General features: G+C 57.5%; 1 protein-coding gene across 1 annotated transcript; it reads left to right on the top strand.

Annotated features, from left to right (window-relative positions):
- Positions 1 to 23: 23 nt before the first annotated feature.
- Positions 24 to 18,114, top strand: HAPLN3 (hyaluronan and proteoglycan link protein 3). Its single transcript, XM_045448692.1, has 5 exons — positions 24 to 3,209; positions 11,344 to 11,516; positions 15,008 to 15,376; positions 16,694 to 16,996; positions 17,684 to 18,114. Exons 2-5 carry the CDS (start codon positions 11,402 to 11,404, stop codon positions 17,968 to 17,970), a joined length of 1,074 nt encoding a protein of 357 aa, XP_045304648.1. The 5' UTR covers positions 24 to 3,209; positions 11,344 to 11,401; the 3' UTR covers positions 17,971 to 18,114.
- Positions 18,115 to 19,173: the final 1,059 nt, after the last annotated feature.

The following is a 19,173-nucleotide window of genomic DNA, read 5'->3' on the forward strand; positions in this document are numbered from 1 at the left end:
GTGGAGGTGGGTGGGCATGGGGGGGCGCCCTCTGTGCTGGTTCTTTACCCCAGAGTACACAGGCAGCTTCCAAAATATATTTATATCACCCCCTGAACTCTTGCTCTGGCTCATCACTGCTCCGTCCACATGGGCTTTGGCCTGGGCTGCCCCCCCACCCCCCGCTCCCCTCAGACCTTCCAGATACCAGTATTCTTGTATCACCTGCTGGTTGTGGAGAACTTACGAGGAGAAGGGAGAGACTATTGGGGGTCGGGGGCCCCACAGAGTCCTCATGCCCAGGCCTCTTCTCCGTTCTCCCCGCCCCAGACTCCTGCAGCCTTGGGGTCCACAGCTGCCGCCCAGTGAGGGGCCCAGGGGATGCCTGGCACACACACAGCCTGTCTCCGTGAATGCCTTTGCTCTCTTCCCATGCCAGTAGGAGAGGCTGAGGCTGTCGGTTTTCCCCTTCAGCATTTTCTCCACTTCTAGAGTGAGGGCCCGGAGAAACCGCTAGAAACTCCGCGAACCTGGGCTGCATTCAGAGCTGTGTGAGGCTCCAGCGGTGGGGTGCAGTGTGGGTGGAAGGGGCCAGGGCTCAGCCAAGTGGTCACGAGGCCTCCTGGCTGAGCACACTAGTTCCTGAGAGGCCGCTGGCAGGGCTGTGGGGCCACAGAAAGCTCCAGGGGTACCCGCTCTGCTCTCACCACCCTGCCCCCCAATACAGGGGCAGTCAGGAAGCAGGCTTTGGGGGGGGGCAGTGCCGGCCACCCCCTGGTGATTGGGGATAAGGGGGCTGGCAGGTAGAGGAGGGACCGAGTAGCTGGGAAAGGTATGCAAAACCACCTTAGTATCCTAGGCCTTGGAACACAAGATGAATTTTCTGGAACAAACTTTGGGAGCCTTGCTGGGATATACATACATCTCTAGGCAGCAGATCTGGCCACATGGCTGCCAAAGGGAGGGTGTGGCTTTGCTGGAACCTGGGGAGGAAAATTAGTGTGGAAGTGGCTCCTTCCGGAGAGCTCCCCTTGCCAGGGATTTTTCGCCAGGCAGGAACAGACTAAAGGCCCAGGCTGCGGTCTCGGAATGGGGACTGGGGCTCCCCGCCCCTGGGGGTCTTTCAGCCGGGTCACTCCCTCCCGTCTCCGAGACCTCTTCTGTGGAGCTGCATGGATTGTGTTTGGGAGTCAGTCCTTCTGGCTGGTTGGCGGCATCTGGGCTCCCTCGGGGGAGCCTTTCCTATCGACAACCCTGTTCTGGCCTCTCCTGGGGACTCGCAGCCAGTGGGAGGAGCTTCTTCTCAGTGCACCTGTGCTCTGGGATGCTTCCACCTCCCCAGTCAACTGGGCCGTGAGCCTTGCTAGAAGTCGGGAGGCCCAGAAAGGGAAACGGAGAGCTTCACTCTTACAGGTCCACAACCCCCGTTCACGGCATGGAATGTTTGCTGTGGGCCAGTCTCATCGGCTGGCTGGCCATGGGGGCTGGTGAGCAGTCGTCACAAGGCCCCCACCTGGCCCAGGAGCCCCGAGGTCACTCTGGAGTAGCTGAAGCCACCCAGACCCTCCTCATCTCTGCGACCTTGGAGGAGTTGGTCACGGCCTTCTCAAAGTCCCCCTCTGGAGAGAGCCTGGGGCCCTCACTCCTGCTCCCCCTGCCCTCGACTCCTCTCGCCTGGGTCGTCTTTCCGCTTCCACAGACGTTCACCATCTCCTCCCCAGATTTGCTTTTATTCCTGACCGCTGTCTGGGGGGCCAGCCCTGGCTGGCGTGTGAAACTTGCTGGAGCAAAACTGCCCTCCCCGGATGTCGCCCCTGTTCCTTCACCTGTGGCCATCAGCACCGGGATGCATTGGCCTGCCTCTCCCAGGAGTCTGGGATCCCCTGGTTTAAACAGGGTGGAGTCCTGAGGAACGCAGGGCCTCCGGCTGGAAGATCTGAGTTCACATCTTGGCTCCAAGCAACCTGAGGCAACTCGTTGAGATCTCTGGGCCTCAGTTCCCTCATCTGTAAAATGGAGATAATAGGACCGCCTCCACGGCCTTGTGGAGACTAACGGAGAGAACATACAGATGCAAAGCCTGGTGTGTTGGAGGCCTCAAACACTTTGCTCACGCCATCATTAGAGAAGCTTGCAAGAGTTTCCTAACTGGTACTCGTGTTTTGTGTATCACCCCTCCAATCCATCTGCACAGTGGTCAGACCTCTCCTCCTGGGGTAGGAACCTTCACTGGCTCCCAGAAGCCTGGCATTCACTTTGGATGTGGTGTGCCTTCTAGTTCGCTGCAGCTCTTTGTGCTCTGATGTGCTTCTGGCTCTTGTGTAAGACACACACACATGCTCGCTTGCGTGAACGTAGGCTGTGGTGTTTCTGGACTCACTGACCCTGTGGCCCTTCTTCCGGCTAGGGTTGAAGGATCTCTCGGCTTCTCTGCTGAGGGAAACTGTCCAGCCCAGGACCCCTGTCTGCCAGGGCGGAAACAAAACACCCTGTCCAAACAGTTCTGGGAGGTGAGGCCGGATGGCTGATTAGACTGCTGGCAGGATTCTAAGGGAGGGCCCTGCCCCCTGTTGGAGCACCAGTCAGAAGCCTCGTTGCCCCTGCTGGCTGCAGGGAGCACCCCTAACCGCCTTCCCTCCTTCCAAGACCACCGATTCAAGCCTCACCCACTACCATCAGCATCTTTGCTCCAGACACGGAGTTAGCAGTCTGGTGATTTCATGACGGCCAAGATCACGGGCAGGAGGGATGTCCTTGCCCTCTTGTCTTACAGGGGGGAAAAGGTAGGCAGGCAGGACATTCCTTACCCTTACTTCTCCCTAAGGTGGGCGGCAGCCATAGCCCACCTGCAGAGAGCTGGGGAGGGGCTCCCCCTGTTCAGTCCCACTGTTTTTTGGTAAACGGGAGTGATCTAATTAATGGGACCCTCCTCAGTTAATGCGCCTCTTCCATTTCCCACTTACCCCTTTCTAAGATGTGAGGGCAACTCGTGGACAGTCAGTTTTGGCGGTGGTCCCCAGCCGAGGCTGGAGACAGCGCAAGTCGGCAACAACTCCTCCCTTTGGACCCAGCCCTTGGGAGGGAAAGGGGCGCCTGTTCCTTTAAGGGGCTGGCCAGGCAGGAGCGCGGGGATTTGTCCGCAGCCGCTTCCTTTCAAGCGCTTCAGGATCCCTGGGACCCGGACCGTCCGAGGCCGAGCGCTCCGGCCGTCGAGGAGACGCCTGGGGACGGTGCGTAGCTCGGGGGAGCTCGGGGGAGCTCGGGCTCCTCGGGCCCCCGTGCGGGCCGGGTTCTCCCCGGGGCCCCAGGCCTCTCGGGCAGGGTCGGGAAAGCGGGCAGGAGGAGTGCGCTGGGCACCGCGGGGCCGGGCGGAGCTGGGTTCTGATCGCCCCTGGGGCGCGCCGCGGGCGCGAGTGCGGGGAGAGGGGCGCGGATCCCCTGGGCTCGCCACGAGGAAGCAAATCCCCGGCGAAACCCGAGGCCTCTGAGACCACCGCCCGGTGCAGCCCCTTTGCCACCGGGGCCCGCCGATCCCTGCCGGTCTCGTCCGGTCTGGGTCCTGCAGCCGCCAGCACGGTGCACCGCGCGCCTGGCTCTGCCCCGCTGCACGTGTCGCGTGCTCCGGGGTTCCCTGGAGCTCGGGGGTGAGGTGGGGGGCTGGGGACGACCGGCGGGGCGGCGGGCGGGCGGACCTGCGCCTCTTGGCCTCTGCGTAGGGCAAGCGCAAAGGATGCCCGTCGGGTTCAGGCGTCGGTTCACCGGGGTTTCTGCGTTAGGGCGGCGAGACCAGAGGCACAGAGAGAGGGCGGCGAGAAGGGAGATGGGTGGGAGATGGGATCCTTCGGGAAGGAATTTAGGTTCGGTGAGCGGCCAGGAAGGACCCAGCTGTGTCACCAGCTCGCTGGGTGGCCTCAGCAGCCTGTGACCCGGCCTCGACCGCGGTGCCCAGCGCTGACCCCGGGGAGTGCTTCTGCTCGGGGCAGCAGGGGGAGGTGACGGAGAGGCCCCTCTCCCGCCGCCCTGCATGAGCCAGCGGGGTGGGAATGCTGGTAGGAAACACCTCCGGCTTCCACTTTACGGGGCCCGCAGGTTTCAAAGGCGCCGGTCAGTCTTGTCTAAACAGGGGGCACCGAAGTCAAATTCCTCACGCGGAGCTGGGGCTTATGGAGTCCTGGAGGGCAATGCTGCCCCCTGCTGGAGTTTGGGGGACTCGGCTCGCCGTCGCACGGTGAGAATAGTCTGAGGGGAGGTGTGTGGCCCATCTTCCTTCCAAGGTGGGGTTCAGCTTATTCTGGTGTGTGGAGGGGACCCGAGGCGAGTGGTGCTGGGAGAGGCAAAGGATGGGTGGCCCGGAGACTGGAATTTTCTCTAACTTCTGCCGGCGGAGTTACCAAAGACACAGCCTTGGGTATTTCACTCATCTGTGTGCCCTTAGCCTCAGTTTCCCCAACTGTAAAGAGAAGGCAGTGGTGGCTGCCTTCTCTCCTAGGCAATGAGAGGGGAGAAAGATCCACTGAAGTAACGTGAGAGTTCACCTTGTGCACGGTTAACACTAGTAATAATAACTCATCTTTTGAGCGCTCACCCTCCTTATTCTCTCCTTTAATCTTTTGATTGGAATTGTTGTGACCCCCATTTTACAGATGAGGAAAGTGAAACTCAGTGACTTGCCCACTGATAAAATTTTTTTAATCTTTAAAAAAAGTGTGTTTATTCATTTTTGAGAGAGAGAGCGAGAGTGTGTGATCTGGGAGAGGGGCAGAGAGAGAGGGAGACACAGAATCCAAAGCAGCTCCAGGCTCTGAGCCATCAGCTCGGAGCCCGACGCGGGGCTCGAACTCACAAGCCATGAGATCATGACCTGAACCAAAGTCAAATGCTTCACTGACGGAGCCACCCAGGCGCCTCAAGATTTCATTTTTAAGAAATCTCTCCACCCATTATGGGGCTTGAACTCACCACTCTGAGATCAAGAGTTGTATGGTCTGACTGAGCCAACTGGGCGCCCCCACTGATAGAGTGTTAGTATGTGGGTGGAACCAGGACCGAATTCAGGTGGCCAGTCTGACTCTGGGACCCGAAATCTGCCCCTGTGTTCTTCTGCCAAGATGTGTTAGCGGCTCTTTGTTGAGCACCTGCCATATATTGTGACTGGACATAATTCATCTCCTATAACCCTCAGCACGGCCCTCGAGTGAGGGGCTAGTATTGATCCTTTTACAGAGGAGGTCGTGGAGATGTAGAGAGGTTGAATAACTTGCTCAAGGCCCCTCAGCAGGGTGCGGGTGGGTCTTTGCCCAGGCAGAGCTCCAGCTGATTTGGGGAGCCCCCAGCTGCCAAGGTGCCTGGGCTGGACTGGATCTTGGGCCTTCAAGCTGGTGGCACCTCTGTGGCGGTTCTGAGGGGCTGGGGACCAGGATAGGCGGGTCAGGGGAGCAGAGGCGGTCCGTTGCTCCCCTGAGTGGGAGCAGTCAGACGGGCCTGGGGCCGGGCGGCAGCTAAGCGGCATCTTCCCCCCGTGGCCTGCAATCAGGACGCGGCTTTATGCTTTCGCCTAATGTTCAGGGTGGCCACTGGGTTCAACCCTCGAGCTTCCCTGTTAGTCTTCTCTGGGGACAGGGAGACCTCTGTTCAGAGAAGGGAAGCTTCTGTTCAGAGAAATCGAATGGCTTCCCAGAGCCAGCCAGCCAGCGGGTGTCACCTGGGCATCTGTCAGCCTGGACACGTCAGGTGTTTTGACAGGAGTGCAGCCAGAGAGGGCTGGAAGAGGGGGGCCTGCCTCCATCGGGGTCACAGCTCCTGGACACAGGGCTGATGTTCAGAACTCGTTTTTCTCGGTGCCCTCCAGCAAAGAGAGGAGTTGACCAGATCACACCTCTCCACTGGCTGTAATTTGGTTTGGTTTTTTGTTTTAAGTAGGCTCCACACCCAACATGGGCCTCGAACTCACAACCCTGAGATCAGGAGTCATGGGCTTCACCGACTGAGCCAGCCAGGTGCCCCTGCTGTAGTGTTCCTAAACCAGAGAGTAGACAGGGGTGTGTCCAGAATGGAGGAGCGGGAAGTAATGGAAAGAACTAGGTAGGGCTGCTTTTTAGCTGGAAAGGAGAAGCCAGGATGAGGCCATGCACTTGAGCTGAGGTAGGGAGATAGCCTGGACGGTGCTCTTAGAATCAGGTAAGTCAGAGGCATAGCTGTCCTCTGCTGAAAACCCTTCCGTGTCCACAGTGGTCCTGTGACAGCTGCGTGAACATCATTTCCCACCACCCTCTCTCTTGCTCCTCGCTCCTCATTGGACTTCAGGCTATTCCTGCCGAAGGCCTTCGCATTTGCTGTTCCCTACCCCGGATGCTTTTCCCTAGGATTTTCAAAGTTTACACTTTCAGCTGGTCCCCTTCTCAGGGAGGCGTCCTGATCCATCCTGTCTCCAGGCACACCCCCCCCCCCCCCCCCCCACCGCTTCAGCCTTTTCTATCACATGCATGGCTTTGACATCACGTACATCCTGCATCGTGCTGTCTGTTTCCCTTGCTGGAACGTAATCTCCAGGAAGATTTCTGATTTGGATCCTGCGGGCCGAGAGCTGTGCCTGGCACATGGTAGATATGTGATAAATCCTCAGAGCGAATGAGGTCAGATTCTAGCTCCTTCGTCTATTACCCTGGGTAACTTTAGCCATGCACCTTAGCATTTCCAAGCCTCAGTTTGTACAGTGGGGACAAAAATTCTGACACGGAGACCCACAGGCAAGGACATCCGTGAAGATGCATTGACAAGTGGAAGGCAGTCCTTAAATGTGACAGACCGTGATGGGGTTGGCCTAAGGGTTCAGTAGAGTCCTGCCTCTACTGTCTTGGCCACGTGACCTTTAGAGAATTGCTTTGTGCCTCTGTTTACCTATGAATTGGGGAGAATAAAATTCTTGCTGACTGGGGGGGTGGGGGTGGTCTCGGGAGGATCAAGGGAGCTGCTGGCCACGGAAGCCCTTTAATACCCAGGGAGTAAGTCCAGTTCTCAGGCTTGAGGTTGGCAGTGTGTGTTAGGGTCTTTGGGGCTGGGAAGGGGTGCCTAGGAGCTCCCTGGAGGACACCACAAGGTGCTAGAAGTCTTTCCTGCTTCAGGGCGTGTTTCTGAGCCAGGAATTACCTCATTCACAATTGGTAAGAACAACAAGGGACTGAGGTCAGTAATAACACCGAGTGGCATCGGTTCAATGGTGATCTTTCTCAACATGCTGATGTATTGGAGCGACCGGAACAGGATTTCTCACAAAGAGCAAGCTTTAGCAAGCGACGGATTCCTTGAGAATCAGTCCTCAGGAAGGGCCTTTCTTAGTACATGTACAAAGGTCTCTCACGGTCTAGGCTCCTGGCGTTCAGGGTCCAAAACTCAGGAGCCCAACAGATTTGCATAATACAGCATCCCTTCTCACCTCTCAAGACCCAAACTCTGCACCATGTCAACTCAAGGACGCGATAGATTTGGGGAGGGAGGGACGCCTGGATGGCCGCTTAACACAAAAGTTTTCTGATAAATGTAGGAATCACATGAAGAAATTGCAAAGACAGGTCCCCGGAGTTAAAAAGAAAAAAAAAAACAAAAACAAAACAAAACAGAAATGAAGAAGATGGCTTCACCCTGGGTCAGATTCTTAATTTCAGTAAATCTGGTTTCTACTGGAATCCAATGCCCGAAAAGATCTACATCTCAAAGGAGGAAGCACTTGCCTCTGTGGGGGAGGCTTCAAAGGGCTGATTGACAGGGTGCCAATGTCAGTGGAGAATGAAAAGTCCTGGCGTTTTTTACTAGGACTGTTTCTGGTTTTGTTAACACTCAGGCTGCAAAGTTGCATGTGTTTTGAGCAATCGGCCCCAACCTTATTTCCCCCCCCCCGATCTTGTTATTTTTTAATGCATTGAATGCAAAAATATGCATTTTTTTCTTCAAGCACACAAATATTACTTTGTAGCAGAAACACCTCCATTCGCTCATCCTGAAGCCCTTTCTCACTTGGGAGGCACCTGGGCCGGATGCGCTGCTGGGCACACGGCAGACAGCCTGGCCTGGCGAGCCCTCCGCTGGAGCCCCGCCCAGGGACAGGGTGGACCCTGGGACATCCAGCTCCTATCAACAGCCTCTCTGTCCTCATTCCACCTCCTTCTGGGTTCCAAACGTGGGACCTCAAGGAAGGGAACGGAAACTACCTCCTACCTCCTCCTGCCAGGCACTGAGCTCGTGCTGTGCACACACTACCTCCCTGAATTTGACATCCTCCTTCCGTGCTTTGGAGCCGGAGTGGGTTCGAATCCCAGTTCTGCCACGTCCTAGCTGGACGACCTCAGGCAGATGATTTCATCTGTGCCTTGGTTTTCCCACCTATAAAAATGAGGCTACTGAGAAGTTCCACCTCCAGGAGTTGTGAGGATTAAAGGAGATAGTAAGTGCCCATTAAACTCAGCTGTTAACTTTATGCCAATGATAGCCCGAGTGAGGCCAAGTTGTGATCACAAAGAGACTCAAAATGTGGTGGCTTAATCCTATAGGACGTTGTTTTTCTTAGGAGACAGTGCAGATGGGGGAAGTCCAGGGCTAGGGGCACAGCTCTAGCATTCAGCCTGTGGTTTACATCTGAGACGGAGGTGGCCCCTTTGGGTGCCAGCACGTTGAGGGAAAGAATACCAGGAAGAGGTATCCCTAACTGTATTTTAACATTTTTTTTTTTCGAGGTTTAATTTGGGAAAGAAAGAGCACGAACAAGGGAGCAGCAGAGAGAGAGAGAGGGAGGCACAAAATCCGAAGCAGGCTCCAGGCTGTCAGCACAGAGCCTGACTCGGGCCTTGGACCCATGACCCATGAGATTGTAGCCTGACCCGAAGTTGGAAGCTTAACCGACTGAGCCACCCAGGTGCCCCTCCCTTTTTTTCTTAATGTTTATCTTGAGAGAAAGAACCAGTGTGAGTGTGGGGCGGTGGGCAGAGAGGGGGGGTGGGGAGAGAATCCGAAGCAGGCTCCACCCGGTCAGCACAGAGCCCGACGTGGGGCTGGAACCCACAAACCGAGAGATCATGACCTGAGCCCCAATCAAGAGTCAGACGCTTAACCGACTGAGCCACCCAGGTGCCCCTTGTCCCTGTTTTAACACAAGGCCTCCCTGTGGCACGTTCATTTGGCTTGCTGCCGTTGGCCAGCTCTGGCTCTCCTAGCTGCAAAGTGAGGCTGGGAATACAGGTTTCAGCTGAGCACACACCTGTCTAGAGCTCTGTTACTGTAGGAGAAAAGCAGACCATATGGGGGAGAAATAGGCCAGGGAGTTTTCCAAACCTGGTTTCCCAAATGAGGAAACTGGCCTGCAATCACACAGCTTGTCAGCCGTAGAGATGCGACTTGAACCCAGATCTTCCTACCCCCAAACTTCCGTAGTAGGCTGCCTGATTGTGCTTGGGCTGCCCAGATCCAAGTCCCCGTGAGGCTTTATGGGGGTCACCTGGGGACTCTTGGAAGAAGCAAGACCTCGGAAGGGCGAGGTCTTACCGTAATGCCCAACACAGAGGGCAAGTCCGGGCCTCAGGCTCTCCGCAAAGGCGTCTAAGAGAGTAGATTCTACCTCTCATCTTCCTGCACATTTGTGCTTCCCCCCCCACCCCCAAGAGTTCCTAACTGTTCCGGAAACAAGAAGCTTCCCTGCGTAATCCGACCACCCTTACGGGTTCCGTGCTCTCCTTTCCTTTTCTCTTCCCCTTCCCTCCCGTCCCCCCTCCCCCCATCTCTTTTGCTGTCCCCTCCCATTCTGGTTTCCATACAACACGCGCTCACAGGGGCCCAACCTTACAATCATAGCAGAGTGGCAATTCCCACATCTGCTTTGTCCATTTTAAATTACACCCTAAGTGTTTTTCCACGTGGCTGCATGATCAGCCTGCTTCCCAGATGCCTGCTGCTGCCCTGTCCTTGCTGCCTCCCGTTCCCCTTTCCACTCAGCCCCGGGAGGGGAGTTTGCGACGTTCGTCTGATCCTGTGGCCCCTCTGCTTACAGCCTTCCTGGCACCCCAGGGCCTTTGGGGCAAAGGAGAGAGGGAAAAAGTGGCTTGCTGGGCCCCAACGGCTCACGGCCTCTCTCCTAGATCAGTCAGGGTCTTGGCAGGAACAGAATTCACCCTAAGTGGTTCCACGAAAGAGACTCTAATAAGGACTGGCCAGCTTCTAGAGGGGGGTGGGGGCAACAGACAAGGGAGAAGACACAGACAAGCAGTGACAGCCACTGCCCCCCAAGTCTTGGGGGGAAAGAGAGAGGAAATAGAGGTCCTGTGAGAACAGGTGCTGGGGAGAGGAGCCTGCTGGAAGCCAGAAGCCAGCCCCCCCCCCCAAGAGAAGCCACCACAGGGATCAGGGCAGAAAAGAGCACAGATAGCTTCCAGCACATTCCCAGCCCTCCCCCCCTTCTCTCTGGCCTTTGGGCTTTTGTGTTTGCCCTGCCCTTGCTGGGCACACCCTAGTGTCCTTCCCGCCTGGCTAACCCCCACGTCTGCAGTCTAGTTTCCGCGCTCCTTCTCTGCGGCCCCACCGCTGGCCTCTGCTCCCCCCACACAGCCCACGCCTCTGCCCCAGCTCTGTACTGACTTCCTCCAAGGCTGCCGGTCTTTTAAACCTTTAGGCGCTCAGCAAATGGTGATGAGGGGCAGGTGAGTGAAGCGTTAGCCTCGGGTGCAGAAATAAATGCGGGGGAGGAGTGTGTGTGCGCACACCAAAAACCCCTCAGTAATCAAGGTATAATATTTAAATGCAACGTTAAAAAACAAAACAAAACAGCCACGGACTAGCTGCCTATTCTGTGTGTCCACCGAGGTCGAAATGGTGTTTAAAATTGGTTTTGACCTTGACTTGGGATCAGAAACAAATTGCACATTGTGACCTCCCCCCCCCCCAAAGACATCTCTGGTCTGAAACCAAAGCTCGACGATGCAGGACTCCCCCTCGCTAAACACGAATGAATGCACCCCGAGATTTTCCAGTCTAGTCTCTGAGAAATGCTGCTCACAACTTTTCAAATTCAAACGTCCGGTTTGAGAAGTTGACACTGCCCTATTGCCCTGTGAAATCTTCTCCAGGACTTCTGCCTCCTCCTGGCTCCTCCTGAGACCTTGCTGGCTTCCTCCCTGCCCATCTTGCCCGTGGGGTGCGGTCCCCCGAGGGCAGGGACCTGGCCTTGCTCCAGCGCATCTTCTAGACTCTGAGAACAGTGCCTGTGCTCGTGATGCTCCGTAATTATCTGTTGAGCGAGCGAACGAGTGGGCGCTGGAACCCAGGGGACCCTGACCCCCCCCCCCCGCAGCAGGCTTCTCTAATGGGCTTTTCTCCTCTTCCCAGCCTGCCCCGGGCTCCAGCCTTGCCCGGACACCCTGGCCCTGCGGCCGTGCGTGACGCCATGTGCTCTCTGCTCCTGCTGTACCTGCTGCCTTGTGTCTCCGGGCTGCCCTTCTACAACGGCTTCTACTACTCCAAGCCCGATGGCTGGAACCTGGGCAACGGCCACGGCGAAGGTGGGCGGCCTCCCGGATCTGGCTCTGGGCTCCGCTGGGTGACCGAGACCTCTCCTGGCTCCTGCTGTGATAATGCAGGTTCCAGGCCGGGACAGGGGACAGGGCACGGAGCCAGCAGCCCCTTCCCTAGCCGGGCCCTTGCAGGGGACCGGGTGCATTTCTAAGATCACCGTAAGGGCTGGTTCAGTTACTCCGTTTGCTAGGCCCTCAGGCTTGAGCGCATTGGAACCGAAAGCACTTGATAATCTCACCTGTGCCGGACACAGGTGCGCTTAAGAATGCTCCTGAAGTTGCCAGTTTTCCAAGATCCAAATTAAATGTGACCTCCCTTGGAGTTCCTCAGTGGAAAGGGGGTTTGAGGTTAGACGGATGAGAGTTTGAATCTCAATTTTGCCACTTACTAGCTACGTGGCTTTGGGCAGGTGACTTTTAAAAATATTTTTTTTAAATGTTTATTTTTGAGAGAGGTGGGGAGGGGTAGGGAGAGAGGGAGATGCAGAATCCCAAGCGGGCTCCAGGCTCTGAGCTGTCAGCACAGAGCCCGACACGGGGCTCGAACCCACGGACTGCGAGATCATGACCTGAGCCGAAGTCGGGCACTTAACCGACTGAGCCACCCAGGCGCCCCTGGGCAGGTGACTGTTTAGTTAGCATGTGTTGTGCACCTACTATGTGTCAGGCATGCTTCTAGCGCCTTCCATACATGGTCTCATAATCCTCACAAACACCTGACCTATAGGCAAGCTTAACAACCAGCGTAATGAAGGCACCAACCGGGCCAAGCTGATGCTGGCTGCCCTTGCAGCCCCGAAAGCAGATCCTGTGGATTATTTTATTTCATAGATGAGCTAACTGACGCTCACAGAGTTGAGCCAGCTTCCCAGGGCACGCAGATCTTAAGAACCCATGCTGAGGGGCGCCTGGGTGGCGCAGTCGGTTAAGCGTCCGACTTCAGCCAGGTCACGATCTCGCGGTCCGTGAGTTCGAGCCCCGCGTCGGGCTCTGTGCTGGCAGCTCAGAGCCTGGAGCCTGCTTCCGATTCTGTGTCTCCCTCTCTCTGACCCTCCCCCATTCATGCTCTATCTCTCTCTGTCCCAAAAATAAATAAACGTTGAAAAAAAAAAAATTAAAAAAAAAAAAAAAAGAACCCATGCTGAGATTGGTTTGCGGAAGGACAGAGGGGACAAACACTTCCCAGGCCCTGGTCGTGATGTGAGCCTCCCTCAGGCTCTTGGGGAGAATCTGTTCCCTGGCCCTCCCGCTGTCTGGTGGCTGCTGATGGACCTTGACTTACAGCTGCGTCACCCTGTCCCTGCCTCCATGGTCGCTTCGCCTTCCCGTTCCATCCTCCCGTCTCCTCGGCCTCCTTCTAAACAGATACTTGTGGCTGCAGTCCTTAACTTAGTCCCACCTGTAGACTCCACTTTGCTGTAGAAGGTGACCCTCACAGGTTCCAGGAATCAGTGATGGATGGCTTGGGGCATTCATGACTTGACCTCCCACCCTCCTTTGCCTTAGAACTTATTTTTTGTACAAACGCTACTTGAAGGAGATTCAAGGAAACTTACAAACGGAAGCTTTCTACCCGTGATCTCACCATTTTCCCGTCCGTCTCTGAATACGTGTGAGCAAAATCACAAAGAGCTCCCCCCCACCTGAGGGAACAATTACTGCCATTGCAGATGTATCCCTCCAGCCTTTTACATAAGAAAATTGTCTTCAACCTCCTGCTATCCATGTGATTTGGGAGTCTTGCCATCACTTCGTAGAATACGGCTCTTCCCCCCAAGGTCAGTGAGTGGATATCCAGCTGCCAAGCTATTTTATCTGGCTGTGTAGTGTTTCTTGTTTTTTGTGTGTTTTTGGTTCCTGGCCGTGTAGTGTTTAGTCGTATGGATGCATTATGATTCAGCCAAATGTTCTCATGGTCTTCGGGTTACAGCTTCAAACACAGCTTGACCAAAGAGCACTGGGGAACACAAAGAATGTAGCCACGGAAGGAGAGTCCTGACTCACGTCTGTCGGGCCCGTTCTGTGTGCCAGGTTTCCCACCTCGCCTGATTTGGGCCTCACTGCGGCCCGCCGTTGGTACCGTTACTACCCTGTTCTACAAATAAGGAAAGCGGTTTGCAGAGTCGGCGGACGTCTCTAGACTAGATCAGATTAGCTTTGTGGAAAGTTGGAGCCGAGATGCAAGGCTGGCTTAGCTGCCTCCGGGCCTGTGGTCTCAAACCTCCGTGCCCACTGCCTGTCCAGGGTTCTCCAACTTGAGTGACCAGCCAAGTCACTTGGAGAACTGTTAAAACACTGATCACTGGGCCTCCCTCCTCCCCCCCCCCCCCCCCCCCCCCGGAGTTTTTGATTCAGGAGGTCTGGGCTGGGGCCCAGGAGTTTGCATTTCTAACAAGGTCCCAGGAATGTTGCTGCTGCTGGCTTGGGGACCCCGCTTTGGGAACCACTGCACCAAAGCATCTGGCTTTTGCAGCGTGAGGTCCTCTGCAGGGAGCCTCTTATCTCCGGCTTGCCCCAAGCCTCCCCCCTCCCCCACCCTGTGTCCCTCCAGGGGTCTAAGTCCAGGCCCAAGATCAGGAGATAGGCCTCTGTACTGGGTCCCAAGTTAAAGATGAGCCAGCCTCAGCATAAATCTGGTTCTGGGGGGGGGGGGGGGGGGGGTTTGTTAGGCTCTGTATTTATTGGCACCCGGGAGCCCTGAGTATTGTCTCCTGTAGAAGTCCTGGCCTCCTCTCACCTGTGTTTCTAGGTATTTGGGGAAGAATCATGGATGACAGGTGGACAGACAGCGAAGGACAAGCTGTGCTCTTCCGTGGTCAGCGTGGTAGGGAAGGACACTCAGGGCGATCTGAGTCCCAACCAGCCACCTGATCTGGGGTGCTCTTATCACCTAACTACATCAGCTAGCTTCTTATGCACAAACTTAATGGCTTAAGACAACAGCGGTGGTTTTTCTGTTTTGCTTTGTTGCTTATTCCATGGGTCAGCATTTTGGGCTGGCCGCCATTTCCTCACAGACTGTGCCTGCAGTCGGGGGACAGGTTGGCTGGGGGCTGCGTGGCCTAGGACGGCCTCAGCTGGGAGGGCTCGTCTCTGCTCCACGTGGGGCTCTCCTTCTCCAGCAGGTGAGCCCAGGCTCGTTCTCACGGAGGCTGGCAGGGTTCCGAGAAGGAGCCGAAGCAGCGGGGCCTCCTGGAGCCCAGGCTCAGAACAGTCACCTCTGCCAAGTTCATTTGGTCAAAGCGAGTGGCAAGGCCAGCACGGATTCGAGGGGAAGGGGACGCAGAGTCCCCTCTTGACAGGAGACGCAGAGTCCCATTGCAGAACGCGTGGAGGCAGGGACGGGTGCGGCGTTAGGGCAGTTCTTGCAACGTGTTAATTCCCGGGCCTGGCGGGAGCTGGGGATGAGCTGGGGGTGGCCGCTGCAGGGGTACACGTGTGCCCCACGGGTCCCCATCTGCTCCCCACTTCTCCCGCAGGCGTCTTCAGCGGGGTGAGGCTGGTGGTAGAGACGCCCGAGGAGACCCTGTTCTCCTACCGAGGGGCCAATGTGACCCTGCCGTGCCACTACCACTACGAGCCGGCCCTGCTGTCCCCGAGGCCCGTGCGCATCAAGTGGTGGAAGCTGTCAGAGAACGGGGCCCCGGAGCAGGATGTGCTGGTGGCCGTCGGGCTGAGGCACCGCTCCTTCGGAGACTACCGAGGCCGGGTGTGTCTGCGGCAGGACAGGGAGCGCGAAGTGTCGCTGCAGATCGGGGACTTGCGGCCGGAGGACTACGGGCGTTACCGCTGTGAGGTCATTGACGGGCTGGAGGACGAGAGCGGCCTGGTGGAGCTGGAGCTGCGGGGTGAGGCCCTGAGAAACCATCTAGAACTCTGTGCGTTAGACAAGCATGCAGTCCTCAGGACCACCCCTGCTGTTATCATCAGCCTGGTTTTATAGATGAGGAAACAGAGGCACAGGGGCGTCGAGTAACTTCCCTAAGGTCACACAGCTCACGAATGGCAGCGTAGGACGTCGACCCCAGGCAGTCGGGTTCCAGAACCCTCTACTCCCTCTGGCTCACACCCTCTTCAGAGGAACTGGCCCCACAGCCAATTAGAGACGGAGCTGAGACGCTCCCCAAACCAAAGAGGCTGCCCGGTGCGAGTGACAGGAGTAGGGGGGACTGAACCCTCCACTCAGTGGCTGAACCCTCATCCCATCCCAAAGGAGTGCCCCACTCAGGTCCGGAAGCTGAGTCCGTGCAGCCAGGGTTTCTGATTTGACACGAGAAGTGTATATTTTTACATGAAATCTCTGGATTTTTATGTAAGGCTCTTCTAAAAAACGAAAACCCCAAACCAAAAAAACCCAACAGTCACAAACCAGTGCTGCCCAAACCAGCCAGGCCCTGTGTGCGGGCTCCAGTGGACAGTCCCGTCTCTGTCCCTAGGACGGGGCTGTGCGTCCTCAGACCTCTCCTACCTGTGAGGGAGACGGCTGGGACGGACGGAGAACCGTGTTCAGGCCCCACATCCACCCCCTCCCAGCCTGGCGTCCTGGGTAGACGCCTCATCCCCTCGGAGCTCCCGTCCCCTCCCGCGTGAGATGAGGGATGGGGGTAGCCCCTCCTGTACCTTCTTCTGAGAAGTTGAACATAAAATGCAAGTCAAGGGCTCTTACCATCAGCACCCGCCTCCCTCGCCCACCTGGCGGCCGGAGGGGTCACATTCCTCATCCCCGATGGCGGGGCCGGTGGGGATGGGAGGATGCCGGCACCGGCAGGTGAGAGCCCTCGGCCAGGTCACAGACTGCTCGCCGTGTCCTCACACGGTGGAAGGGGCGAGGGGGCATCATCTCATTCACGAGGGTGCCGCCCTCATGACCTAAGTGCCTCCTGAGGGTGGCCTCCTGATCCCATCACATCAGGCCTCAGGATTTCAACATATGATCTGGGCGGGGGCGGGGGAGGGGGGGGACACAATGGAGACCACAGCTCTGGGGTTCCTGCGACAGCCCTGTGAATTAGGTGGCATTCCCACTCTATACGTGGGGACATTCACTGGCTGATCCGTTCGTGAGCTTAACCAGCTACTACGTGTTTTCAGAGTGCCGGGGGCAGGGACCGGGGTCTCCAGCCGGCTGGGCCACCCGTCCCAGCCCCTCTGTCCTCCCTCCCCAGGTGTGGTCTTTCCCTACCAGCACCCCCAGGGCCGCTACCTGCTCAACTTCCGCGAGGCCCAGCGGGCGTGTGAGGAGCAGGACGCGGTGGTGGCCTCCTTCGAGCAGTTATTCCGGGCCTGGGAGGAGGGCCTGGACTGGTGTAACGCGGGCTGGCTGCAGGACGCCTCGGTGCAGTACCCCGTCACACTGGCCCGGCAGCCCTGCGGTGGCCTGGGCCTGGCGCCCGGGGTGCGCAGCTACGGCCCGCGTCACCGCCGCCTGCACCGCTACGACGTGTTCTGCTTCTCCGCTGCCCTCAAGGGTGAGTGCCGTGGCCAGGCGCAGGCCAGGGGTGGGAGGGCAGCATCTGGGGGAACGTTAGGACCTCCCTGCCTGCTCTGCCCGCACCTTCGCCTGGAGGTCTGGAGCACCTGCCGACACTGAAGCCACGTCTGGCTGAGCGAGTGCTTTGCTGCTGTTTCACACCAATCGCTGGTTTCCTCGTTCATCAGACGTGTTTTGAGAGCCTACTGCGTGCTAGGGCCCAGGCTAGGCTCTGGGCATCATAGACAAATACAGCATCGTCTGTCCCACAAAGAGGATCGTTTCATGGGAAGATAAAAACAGACATGGATTCACGGTCACTCAGAAGAGTGTCCGGGCACGTAGTAGGTGCTCAGTAAACGACTGAGTGGGCGAGAGACTCCGACTGGTCCAGCCTAGGTGGGGTGCCCACCCAGGGTGCAATTAAGAGTGGGGTGGAGCACAGACACGACTGGAGGGACCCCAGCCCCACGGCAGATGGGATGGGACTCTCAGAGAAGGGGTCAGAACTGGGAAGGTATCCCCTGAATATCCATGGTAGAACCCCCTGGGCTCCTAATTGCTAGGCCTTTGGAGACTGGCATTTCTGCAGCTTCCCCCCCCCCCCCCCCCCCCCCCCCCCCCCCCCCCGTCCTCTCTGGCTGCCCCCTGCGCTGCCCCGCCCTCACACCCCACTTTCCCACAGGGCAGGTGTACTACCTGGACCACCCTGAGAAGCTGACGCTGGCCGAGGCCAAGGAGGCCTGCCAGGAAGATGGCGCCCGGATTGCCAAGGTGGGCCAGCTCTTTGCCGCCTGGAAGTTCCGTGGCCTGGACCGCTGTGATGCCGGCTGGCTGGCAGATGGCAGCGCCCGCTACCCTGTGGTTCACCCGCGTCCCAACTGCGGGCCCCTGGAGCCTGGCGTCCGAAGCTTCGGCTTCCCAGACCCGCGCAGCCGCAGGTACGGCGTTTACTGCTACCGCCCACGCTAGTCCCCGCGCACCTGCTGTCCGCACGGGCCCCGCACCCTCCCCTCTCAGGCTCTATTTATTGAGTGGTTCCTTGTTCCTGGCAGGTTGGGGCCATTTTTGTATTGCTTTTATACTTGTCAAATTAAAAACAAATTTTGAAATTGCTGAGTTTTTTTTTGTTTGTTTGTTTGTGTTTTGGTAAATCCAAGATTCCAAATCCTCCCTTTGCTCTGGCGGAGACCTCAAGGCTCTCCCCTCTCCCCAGGAATCCCTCTGCCCCTCTCCTCCAGGACATTGGAGGTTCATGGGCCCACGAGGGCTCTCTGCCATCACTGAATTTAGCCCCTGTCCCTGCCCTAGGGAGGCCGGCACCACCCAGAGGGGGCAATGACCCGTGGTGGCTGCGGCTCCCCTCCCCCTCAGCCTGGGGGCGGGGCAGGGCAGGGCGTGGGGGTGGGGTGGGGGCTGGACATCCGGCCTTGTGGTCTCCTGCCTGCTCCCACTGGTCGGTGGAGCTGCCGGCTCAGGTCAGCACCCCTGAGGAGGACACGGGTCCCTCGGCTTCTGTGTGGGGTCCCAGGAAAGGGAGCGGTTTCCCTCCCCAGTGTTACCTTTTCTCTTCGTTCCAAAGAGCCTGCATTCTGTTCTCACTTTTCCCGGTTTGGGGAGCGGCCCTCACGTGTGTGTACTTTCTTGGGATGATGAATGGTGCTGAGACGCGGCCCCTCCCCGTGTCTGCCTCTCGGCCTCATTCGGCCTGGAGGAGGCTCGTTCTGGCTCACCGGCCCATAGCACAACCTGTGTCGGTGCTGGCCCTGCGGCTGGAGGCCCCGGCGGGCTTTGCCGCCATCTCTACTCCCAGACCGTGTGTCTGGGCCCAGAAGAGAGGGAGGTGCCTCTCAGGGGACAGAGGAGGCTATGCCCCACCCCGAGGATCTCAGAGACCAGCCCCCTCTGTGTCTCACCCTCTGCTCCCCCTCCCCCAGCCTCAGGAAGCCAGACCCGCTGCCCCTGTTCGGGCACACCCCGGGCACTCTCAGTAAGTTATACAGCCTGTTCTTCACGTAGGCCCTTGCTTCTCAAAGTGTGGCCAGGCAGCATCCCTGGGAAATTACTAGAAATGCAAATTTCTCGGCCCCAGACCAGCTGAGTCACAAAGCCTCTTGGTTCTGATGTAGTCCCAACTCAAGGTCTGTTGGGGGAATCCATAAGCCATTGAAATCG

Source organism: Leopardus geoffroyi, chromosome B3, assembly GCF_018350155.1.
Source record: "Leopardus geoffroyi isolate Oge1 chromosome B3, O.geoffroyi_Oge1_pat1.0, whole genome shotgun sequence".
Lineage (NCBI taxonomy): Eukaryota > Metazoa > Chordata > Mammalia > Carnivora > Felidae > Leopardus > Leopardus geoffroyi.

Bases quoted from the DNA above. Each gene is read 5' to 3' on its own strand.
- HAPLN3 (XM_045448692.1), top strand. From the start codon at position 11,402: ATGTGCTCTCTGCTCCTGCTGTACCTGCTGCCTTGTGTCTCCGGGCTG. The intron at 11,517-15,007 runs GTGGGCGGCCTC...CTTCTCCCGCAG, and splicing joins GGGCAACGGCCACGGCGAAG to GCGTCTTCAGCGGGGTGAGG. The intron at 15,377-16,693 runs GTGAGGCCCTGA...CTCCCTCCCCAG, and splicing joins GGTGGAGCTGGAGCTGCGGG to GTGTGGTCTTTCCCTACCAG.